Source organism: Rhagoletis pomonella, unplaced genomic scaffold, assembly GCF_013731165.1.
Source record: "Rhagoletis pomonella isolate Grant_MI unplaced genomic scaffold, Rhpom_1.0 Rhpom_scaffold_00005, whole genome shotgun sequence".
Lineage (NCBI taxonomy): Eukaryota > Metazoa > Arthropoda > Insecta > Diptera > Tephritidae > Rhagoletis > Rhagoletis pomonella.
Genome location: NW_023458559.1, coordinates 74,205,043 through 74,216,563, shown reverse-complemented (window position 1 = coordinate 74,216,563; position 11,521 = coordinate 74,205,043). Strand labels below are relative to the sequence as shown.

Sequence of the window (11,521 nt, the reverse complement as noted above, 5' to 3'; positions counted from 1 at the left end):
GATGGTGGTGCAATGAATGCCAGCTTGTCGAGAATGAAGAATGAATGAAAGATCAGGGCCAGTTTAGTTTGTTGTTTGTTGTTGAGATTTGACGATTGGTCAGCGCTGAAGTTGTGGTAAATCGAAGGCAACATTGACGACAGTAGGTATGTACATAAAGTGTGAAAAGTTATCTCAAATTTCAAGTAAATATTGAAAGGAAGTAGAATGGGCGTTAACTGTGTGGAATAAAAAAAAACCGACTACTAACTTTTGCTAGGAAATGGACCTGTAACAGCTGGTTAAATTGTGAAATTCCTGATTTTGCTAAGATAAAATAAAATAGCAAATACAAATTTTTTAGCAATCAGTTTATATATTCATGCAAAATATAGTATGTAACACATCACTGACCATTCGCGAAAAACTCCACATAAATTAGACTCTCAACACATATATTCCAATAGCTACCGCCCCAGAAAGGCAGATGAACACCTTGCCGCTGGCATCCAGATGCTGCCAACAAAGAACACAATGCCCTGTTATCACAGAAGTTTATCGCAGCAATCCCACAGAGGCGATTATACAAAAAGTATGCGCCAACCCAAGGATTATAGGAATGAGATCGGACCGTACGTTGGTGCATCGTAGCCAGTTCACAAGACGTAATAAAAGGCAGTCCTTTCAAGATGACACTGATGAAATGAATTCACTTTGAACGCCGCGCACTAAGTTATGGTTGAACTCCGATGATAGCTTTCACAGGGCGGTAGTTGGTGAAGGGGGTGATAGTCTCTGTGAATGCCGGTTAATTGCCTCCATGTAGATCGCCGGTTTTAGTGGTAGTTTTATGAAGTTCAGGATCTCGCAGCAGACCGAGAACTGTCGCATTTTATGTCCCCTTACTATAAGCATCTGAGCCCCGTTATATGGATCACATCCTAGCGATATCAGAAGACATCTCGTAGCTGTTTGGAGTGCAGCGCTGTGACAAGTGTAGCTTAGAAACGACCGGAGAAGACGCCAGATTGTGGTATCCTCCTGTTAAGGTTTTCTGTATTTCATTATTTAATCTGGATCACTCAGAACCGCTCGAGTATCTGCGGTTAAGCGGAGGCCTCATCTAGTAACGTGAAGTGACATACGGTGTAGGAAGACTTCGACAAGGCCAACACTACTAGGATAGTTCTCATACAGGGGAGCTTACCATTACGACCACAAGTTATCTGTGAGCTGTGCAGTAAAATAAGGGACCGAAGTTTGGGTGGTGGGTTCTAAGTTAGCAGATAAAACAGGGAAATCTTAGGTAAGAACTATAAGCTCAAAATGCCCTAAACAATATACTGATTCTAGTGCACCATATAAGGTTGAGTGAATGTTGGGCAAGAGTTATAAGGCGAAAGACTTTTACAAGGATGAGGTGAAGCTAAATGGAATCGTTGGTGGAGGAATTTCCTGTCGCGAAATTTCCTTCAGGCTTATGTTTCACACAAAGATGACTGTTACTTGAAATACCTAACTTCTTTTTCGCTTCCAGCAGTATATTTCCTAGTCAGACTTACGCTTATTAATGCCAGTCCACAGTTATATATCAGGCAACTGCATACTGGATGAGTCGGTTAGAAAGGTTAACCTGGAGATGGTTTCATCGGGCGACAAAGAGATGGAAGTACCTTTGACTAGCCGCGGACTACTCTTGGGTCTCACGTCAGCTCAATGAGCGCTGAGCGAAAACCAAAGACACCAAAGATTTTTCTGATACAAAGTGGACCGCACACACTAAAGTCAGCTTCAAAGTCTAACAAAGCTTCCTACTCTTTGATAGGTTTTGACTGAGTGAACAGTCACTTGGTGAGACTAAAGAGCCCACCTGACCCACTTGGTGCAACCATAATTAGGTAGAATCATCCCAAGACCTTCACTTAAATATGTATACATATAAACAGCCTTTGGCGGTTTGAGGTATTAACATCTCGGCTCGCACTTTCTGAATAGCCCCGAGGAGCTCTTAGTCCTGACTTTATTTATCTGTGGAATTTCGAAAGTACTTGGGCGACTGTCCTTTAAACTTGGTGACCCTCTCCTTTATTCTGATTCAAATTAAAAGAGGAACGACTGAGATAAAGTAAGGCAAGTTACCTACAAAGGTATTGTTCTAAACCTCCACCTAAGAGTTGCAAACCACCTACAGCTTTTGCAGACTAGGTGATGCCTTAAATAATGTATATATTTATGTACATTGGGGTGCGTCACTAGACATACAAAAAAGTGCTACCGTTTTTCTATCGGAATTATACAACATATTATATTTTAAGAATTTCGCCAAAATATTTCAGAAAAAAAACGTCTTAAGTTTAAACTCTTTTATCATCTGAGGAGATTTTTTGGAAATACTATTTTCGGAAACTAGATAATTTTATTTAGAAAACTCGATTTTTGTAGGTCTTTTCAAATCGAAATATTTTGGCGAACGTTTTAAAATATAATACATTTTATAATTTCGGTGGAAAACCCAGGAATATTTTTTTGGCGAGGCACCCTAATGTAGATACTTAGATTTTACCCTCTGTGTCTAAAGCGCTTTCTGTTTACTTATAAGTTTTAGTTTTTCTTCAGATTCCACGCTGTTCATTTTGATAACCAAATATTGCTGGGTATCCAATTGACGTGAATTGACATTCAATTTTCCATTTAAGATTTTTTTCGAAGGTGCCTATAGCAAGGAGATATGAAAAAATATGAATGCAAAAGAAAAGAGAATTGCAGAAAAAATCAAAGTCACACAATTGACGTGTGAAATAAGTCTGCGTAACATCTATTGGTGCAAGACAAAAATGGCTGCGCTAAACATTGCGATTCCGGCCGTTTTGCGTACGCCAGCAACAAGATGAAAAATGAACGTTTTATTAACTGTACTACATTGTGCAGGGCAGTCGGTGAAGTTGAAGATGAATAACACTGACAAGCATTGCAAGTGACAGGCGAACATAGCGCCTGACGTGTATTGAATTTCATTTTGTCCGAGTTGTGTTGAGTTGAGTTGGCTATAAATTTCCAATTTGTTAGAAAACTCTGCAATTCCATTGCTTTGTTTCTTGCAGTATGCTTGCATTTCCAATTTCTTGCCCGCCCTTTGCTACTTTGCAGTTGTGATTGTTTTTTTTTTTTTTTTTTTTTGGTTAAACTTCAGCGGCATAGCTCTTCTGGACTTTTAATGCGGCAATGACAACGGTCTTGCATCAAACTGTGAATCGATTCGATTTCGCGTAGAAAATTTTCCAACTTATCTGGACGTCGAAATATATTTGGATCTACTGTGACATTGTTGTCTTTCAATATGCTCCAACGTTTCATGCTATTCACAATATCCTCACAAAAGTCGGTTTTATTTTCTGGTTGCTTTTGTTTACGTTGTCCAGGCTTTGATTTGTCTGTTGATTTCGAACGAGGAGACTCTGTTGAAAGAGAAGAAAAGTTCAGAAGAAATTCAATACAAAAACTCAAGATTTCCGATAGAGACATTTGCCCCTTTAAGCGGTAAGAATAAAAGAGAGAGAAAGGAAACAATGAAACCTTTTCAGTCTTACCTTGTAGCACATTAATGTCAAACAGGCCTAATAAAATATTTGAGGAGACAAAGTTCTTAAAGCAGCAAAATCTCGTCCCATGAATCGAAGCCCCGAAAAATAGACGATATCAACTAAAAGAGAACCATCAAAGTTTTTATTGTTTACAAACACCTAGTCTGTGTGTAAAGTTCTTAGGTTTATTCAGCTTTACTGAAGGACAACACCGGAAGCAGGCTAGCTATCGGTCAGGCTTAATAACCAGTGCGGTGGGCGTTGAACTCTTTCGAACGGTACAAGGCTCCCGGGGTGGATAGCAACAGTTCAGTGCTGCTAAAACGGTGCGAAAAGATTCTACTTCCACAGCGTGTCAACATCATGAGCGAAAGTCTCGAGGTGTGGAAAAGGGTCCGCGTTATCTTTTTAGCCCGAAAGTAGGTAAGAGGGATTACTTTTTCGCTAAGTCTCACATGCCGACAAATCTCACCTCCTCTACGCTGAAAGCACGCACTGTATGCCCTGACTAAGGAAATAAAAAGAGCCTTAGGGTGTGGAGAGACAACGCTGTGTGCCTTTATTGACACCTAGGGGGCTTTCGACAACACATATTATGTGGGCGTCGATCGCGTACTTGAAAAACGCAAAGATCAGCCTCCCATCCGCAGATGGATAGCTAGGCCGCTAGACACCAGGATTGCTGAAACTGAAGTCGGTGAAGGCGTAGTTCAGCTTCAAATAACAAAAGATTGCTCACTGTCTCCTCTCCTGTGGGGTCTAGTTGTGGACGAATTCATGCAGGTTATCACTGTGAAGTTCGCCAGTACCCTCTGCGAGATCGTTCAAAGAGGACATAATCTAGCACAAAGGTGGCGTGCTGAGATAGGCCTAAATTTTTATTCCCCTAAGACGGTCATTGCCCCTTTCACCAGGGATCGCGGTCAATGTCGTCATAGAATCGAAGTCCCTGGGTCTTATTCTGGACTCCTGTGGAGAACTCGTGTTAAGGTCGCCACCTCCAAGACTACAAGAGCACTGATGGTTTCCAAGCCACTAGTTCTGTTCCCCAGAGATGATATGCATTGAGTAGGTTAGTATACACAACAAGGCGACCTGGAGTACATTTATTATGGAGGAACACGTCACTACACTGCAATGACACTCAGATGGCTCTAAGGCCCATGAGGGTAAAGGAGCAGGCGTAGATGACCCCAGAATGAAGTTTTCAGTGCCCTTCCCGACCATCTTCCAAGCGGAAGTCTATGCCATTAGTCTGTGTGTAGATATTAACCTTAGTAGGAATTATTGAAGGGAAACGATCCTTATATTAGGTAATAGTCAGGCGGCAGTTATGGTTCTCTCATTCTTCGAGGTTAAATTCTCATTGGTCCTGGAGTGCATAGAGAACTCTTGCTAAGAACAATACTATCCAATTGATGTGTGTATCAGGGCACATGGGAGTCCAAGGGAATAAGGAAGCCAATCGGTTAGCCAGAATTGCTGCTGTTCCGAAAAAGACACTCTTTCGGAATCTATGTCGATACAAGTTGTGTCGAATTCTCTACAAGCAAGTAAACGGGAGAACGAACTCTACATGATCCAAGTTGTGAAATACGGATACCTGCACAATGAACCTAATTATTGCACCGTCATTGCGCTTAACTGATATGGCCAGTGATTTGAAGCGGTAGGGGGATTAGACTATACTCAATTTTGCAGGGGAAAACTTTTTCTATTCAAACAGACAGGCTGCATTACTGGCTCTAATATCCGATGTTGTTACATCAAAGGAGTTCAACTTTCATTCGTGGTAACCGATTACATCATCTCTGGATATTCTGGGAGCGGACGGGAGCATCCTGCCTCAGAGTTTTATTAAGGGAAATATGTACAGGCCCATCAACCTACGGAAAACCTATGGCCCCACCAGCTCTACTCAGGCCTATCTACCTCTTTATGTGCTCAAGATTACATTATCAACCCCTCTATACCAACCGCCAGTTACAAATGACACTGGGCGCTGTCACTTCTTCTGAATATGAGTAGAATAGAGTATAACCTCATTCAGCTTTTGGGCAAACTTTACTTCAGTGTGGGTCAAACTCAACGGGTGGAAATTGGGACGCATTCACTCATTCAACAAATGTTTGCTTTATTGTCGGATTCAACGAAGAATTCTTAGCGCTAATTAGCGTCAAAGACTTCAACCAATCATTACACTCTTTGTACATACATATACTTACGACCTCTTTTCTCTATATGCCTTGAATCCCTATGCTTACGATGTTTTTGAACGTCTGCTTTGGCTGCTTCTTCATACATATTCAATATCTCATACATGCGACGATCCATATCTTTAGCCTTAAAAACGGCAGTAGATTTCGGTTCACAGTGCCCGTGAATATTTGGACCAGCATATGGTACAACTGTACTATAAGCAGAGTCTTTGAACTTTTTGCGCGCATTGTTGGTGCGTTTGTCCAGATAAGTGCGCAATTGACGTACGTAAATGTTGTGTTGTTTAAAAGACATGGCGGCGAGTAGTTTCTCGACTTTGGATAGGCAGCTGAAAGTGTGTGAAAAAGTATAGTAAGCAAATTTCATCTACATACTAAATACAACAACTCACTGTGAATTCCTCAATGAGTAGACACCCGGTATTTGATAGGTGCGCAACATATGATGCAACTTGAAAGCGACGCATTGCAAGAGATCCTCTGCGGTAAGCACTTGCGACTTCAGCAGCTGATTGTGATCGTGTACGTACTGACGTGTATACCAACCGCGCCAGAGTGCTTGTATCTTTTGCGCTTGTCGAAAGTAGAACTTCTCTGCTGCCTCTTGGGTTTCTTGTTCCAGTTTAAGATAGATCGTGCGTTCTTTGTAGAATTTACGCCATTCATATTGTATGCGTATGACGGCGCTGCGTTTACGCTGATAGATGCGTTGATAATACCAGCGTCGAAGGTGTTTTTGAATTGTACGCGCAGCTTTGAATTGAAAATAGTCCAGTATGAGTAGAGAGGTGCTGAAATGAGGTTAAGGGTCACTTGCTAAATAGTGTTTACCTGAAATCGATGTGATGGAAAAATATTTACCGTGACAACTGCATTACAGATTTTTGCTTTGTTTCCGAGGCGGACCATAATTCTTCATACCTGTGGGGAAAAACAATTTTTGTTTACAACTCACAACTCATTTTGAATACCAGACACAGCTTCAAGTTTTGGTTCAAGATCTATGAGACTACGATAGACACTCCGACGCTTCATCCGCCTGCCTCATATCCCACTCTAACGTCAAGCATATGAAGCACTTAGCAAGCTTGCTGTGAGTACCTTTGTGGCTATAGTTTGGCCCCAAGAACACCTCTATACTGAACACTGACATTTTTTTCAATGGAACTAATGAAATGCGAGAATTCTAACTCAAGATTACTCCCTTACGTAGCTATTGATTGCTACGGGAGCTACTATGATATCCAGCTTGTATGTACCTATACATGTGTTCCAGGCTGCAAGGGAATGTAGGGAATAATGGTCCCATAATTTGAAAGAAAAGCTCGGTCAAGGGAGGAGTGTATTGACCTATGACGCTTTTGCGTCCCAGAAAAGCCATATTCTTGCTAAGTGCCACGCCATCTACAGAAAGCGTGATAGAGTCTGTGCTTAATGCGGCTATAGCTCAGAGTCATATGCCCACTCTATCCGTACCTTCCTCAGAGTGCTGATCTGACTACCAGTTTTGTTCAATTCTAGATTTTTCTTCATATTTGGCAATACAACCATTTGTCGGTTTGGGTCGAGATCTCAAAAGCTTCTCCAATTGCCTCTCTCCTGTGCGAATTTGCGCGAGTTGCTCATCCCAAGTGCAGGCAGGTCCTTCTGAACCTGGTCATTCTGTTTTCTTCGTGGGTGTCCTTACTTTCGTTGTTCGCCCATGGGTGCCAAGTCGAAGGAGCCTTTCACTGGAGCGCCGTTGTCCAAGCCAGTGTCGTCACTCGCCTACCGAACTATGTTACCGTGACCTCAGCGTTTCTCTTGCCGCAACTGTGTAATTTTACATGATACCCATTCAGTACCAACCCATTGCTCACAGAGTACAGCTTAAGCGACGGAAGTAGCATTCGATGTAAATTTTGTCAAACTGTAGCTTGCTCGCATCCCCTGTCGTCGGATATTGAATGGACACTGCAGATGTCTTCCGCCGTAGTAGTCTCCTCAAAGTCTCCGAACTGCAAAGTAACCCATTACGTTTTCGCGTTTTGCTCACTGGCGTGCTTCTTCCTCAGTGACCAGACTAGGTCTTCTCCTTGGCTCTTTTAAAGGAGGCCTTGAAAGATGCGTTCTTGCCTCTACAATTGTGTTATCTCTTATCTCAAGAAAAGGTCCCAAATACGTTCCCTTTATCACCGCCTTCTGTGAGCCGTTGGCACTAACCCTATTTGTTAGTAGTAAGGTTTGACCTGCTGCTTGAGCCGTCGACTTTACCAGCCAATTTTCACTAGCTGAACTTGACAATTGCCGTTACTTAGAAATTGATGTTTCGTCGACTGCTCATTCAAAGATTTTTGAAGTGAAACTTCTTTAGCGGGGGTTGGTTGGTTGGGAGTAAATTGACAAATTCAACGGAAATTGCACTCGAAAATGGTGCAACGGAAAGGGTGCAACGGAAATGGTGCAACGGAAATGATGCAACGGAAATGGTTGGGGCTGGAGCAAATGCTTCTTGAGTGTATGCACATGCACATAACAAAAACTTGCTAATAAAAGGTTACAGAATAACACTTGGAAAAAGACCAGTACAAGAATGAAAGTGAAGGGGAGTAGGTACATAGATAAAGAAAAGGATACAGGCAAAGGCAAAAATAAAAACAAAAAAAAGATGCGTAAAGATAAAGGCAAAAATGAAGACCAAGGTAAATTTAAACACCTTACTTAAGTGAAGAGGAATATGTATGTAGATGAAGAAAGGAATAAACACAAAAGTAAAAACAAAGATAAATATAAAGAAATAGATGAGGATAAGGATACCGATACAAGTAAACATGAAGATAGAGGAAGAAAGATTAAAAAAAAAATAATTATAGAGAAAAGGATATAGATGGAGACACAGAGACTCAATCTGTGAACTATTTTGGGATTTTAGAGGCTTTCGGGATTCTCGGGACTTATAGATATAATAATCGATGTTGTTATCGCTTTTGTTATCGATTTTTCATCGATATTGTTATCGATATTTTTATCGATTTTGTTATCGATATTTTTATCGATTCCGTAAACGATATTTTTAACGATTTTGTTTTTTTATCGATATTGTTATTGGTTTTGTTATCGATATTCTTGTAGATTTTATTATCGATATTTTTATCGAATTTCTTGTCGATGTTTTTATCGATTTTGTTATCGATATTTTTATCAATGTTCTAATCGATTTTGCTACCAATATTATTATCAATTTTTCTATCGAAATTTTTATCGAATTTGTCATCGATTTTGTTATCGACAAATCCAATAAAAATGTTTTGTTATCGATATTTTGTTGGAAGTTAATATCGATAGAGTATAAAGATAAAAATGAAGATAAAGGAAAACAGAATAACATTCATAAATGTAATTAGAAGGAACAGGGGTAGAAGTAGGGATCTAGGTAAAAAAATACAAAAAATATAACCTAAAGGAAAAGCATATGTACATATGTATGTATATTGGTTATCAGACAAAATAGATATGTAACGTAAGTTTCACTTCCCCAGTGTGGCCCAGGCGCACTTACTTTTTGTCTTGAGTACTTGTCAACCTACACCCTATAAAGGGTGGAATACTCTTTCTTCATCACCTTTATTCATTGGTCTGCTACACCTCTAGGATTTCTCATGGACACACCAGCGAATTCTAAAGAGCTTAAGATGTTCCAAAGCAGAGATACTCAATAACTTTCCAAACGCTGGTCCAATCGAGAAACAATTATGTCCCAGAAAAAAGGCTTAACGGTTTAAGTGAATTTTTAGCTTACCAGCTTTCGAAATCATCTTGTGAGAAAAATATATGATTCGAATCGACAATGCTCTCCATCGTACGCAAGGGTGTACCCGATTCGGCTTCCTTCAAGTCTTTAGTATTTTCCTTTTTGCTCGAGCGACGCAACGGTTTTTTAGTTGTAGCCATTATGTGTGTATAAAAATCAAAAATAGCTGATCACGCTTATAAAAGTTTTCTAAAATATGCGCTGATTTAGGCTCTGAAATGTTTTGGTTTGTTAAGGAATTGCTAGCCTTTCAAAAACTATAAAGCTCGTTAAAATTTTTGTTTGTATTTTTTTGAAATACACCTACTTATTTTGATTGAAAAGAAAGGGAGTTGCCATAAGTTTTCAAGTCATTACTTACCGGCATTTTTATAAAAACCTTTAAAATGTAGTTTCTTTAATTTTTGCTAAATTAACTCGTTTCCTTTATTAATTTCATCTAATAGTCATTTATATACATATACTTTCTTATAATTACAATAACTTAAATTGACGAAATGAGAGTACAAAACTTTAGAGAGTGTGAAAGCAAATGAGAATTTCGAATACTTAAACTTATAATTTAAATTAATATATATATTTTTTATAATTTACAATTATACGTTTTTTCTATTTTCCAACCTAAAAATTTACATTTAATATTTATTTTTTTTATTGTGCGCAATATCTCAACGACTTGGGTTTGATGAACTTATTTCAATATATATTTTTTAAAATTAAGTGCTTTTAAAACTAATAATGTACAATTTTATGAGCTACAAATAGTATATGTACTTACCTACATTAACAAGAAGTAAATTTTACTAAATATACAGTCGTGGAAACTATTTGAGTGCGTATAAATACAAACATAAAAAATTTGGAAAAAAAGTTTCGTAAAAAACTTTTGGTGGAAAATAATTTGCGTGTAAAAATGTGGTTCAAAATATTTTGTCAAAAGAATTAAAAAAAAATTTACATTTTATTCCAAAATTTTTCGAAAAAAAAGTTTTGTGAAATCAAATTTTTTGTCAAATAAAACTTTATTCATATAAAAAAATTGTGGAATTGCGAAATTTTTTTATATTGGTATTTAACCATCTTTTTTCATTACATGTCGGCGAATTTTTATTTTTTTTTGGAAACATTAATTTAAATAGAAATATTTTAACATAAATTTCATCTTCAAAATTTTATATCGCATTTATTATTCGCTGAAATATTTTTCTTGCCTTAGATTTGCGGTTTCATAAAAAAAAAAAAAACATTGCGTAAGAAATATGCCTATAAAGAATGGGAAATTTGAAACAAGTCTCGTTCAACGGTAGCGAATAAATGATTTTTTTTTTGAAATCAAAAACATCTTTGTGTTTGCATGAAAAAATTCTGTGTGTTTCTTGAAAGCATTTGTTGTAAATTTTTTTGGTTTGGAAAAATTGTTTTAATGTTTGTGTTTGGCGAACACTTTTACAAATTCAAATAAATTTATCAGATTTATTTATTGTTTCCGCGACTGAAAAAATAATTTAGATAAAAAAAATTAAATACTCAAGAATTTTGTACGAAAAGTGTTATGAAAAAAAATGTATAAGAAATTTTGTACGAAGCAAAAGTTTGATGGCAAAAAAGGGTTTTGTATCTATAAAAAAAATTTTATGAAAAATGTTTTGTATCCTAAAATATGGGTTTTTGTGTTTGCGCGCAATATTTTTGTAGAAAGCAAAACTTATTTTTATGAAACAAAATTTCCTTGAAATTTTTCATAATTTTGTATAATTTTCTATTAGATCTTTTGGTACAATATATTTTTTCTTGAACCTTTCCTTTAATTTCGTTTACAATATGTCTTATTTTATTTATTTATTTATGTTTCGTAAAAGCTAACCTAAAAGCAATTTTGCTAAAAACGTATGATTTCCTTACTGCTAAAAGTGTGCTTTAGGAATTTTTTTCGTCGAATGAAATCGTATGCG

At 37.8% G+C, this 11,521-nt stretch overlaps 1 protein-coding gene across 1 annotated transcript; it reads right to left on the bottom strand.

The window, feature by feature from the left end:
- Positions 1–480: 480 nt before the first annotated feature.
- LOC118739972 lies at positions 481–9,709 on the bottom strand. The gene is made up of 5 exons (XM_036471474.1): positions 9,558–9,709; positions 6,641–6,700; positions 6,172–6,570; positions 5,789–6,108; positions 481–3,434 (listed from the first exon to the last, which is right to left on the bottom strand). Exons 1-5 carry the CDS (start codon positions 9,707–9,709, stop codon positions 3,166–3,168), a joined length of 1,200 nt encoding a protein of 399 aa, XP_036327367.1. The 3' UTR covers positions 481–3,165.
- Positions 9,710–11,521: the final 1,812 nt, after the last annotated feature.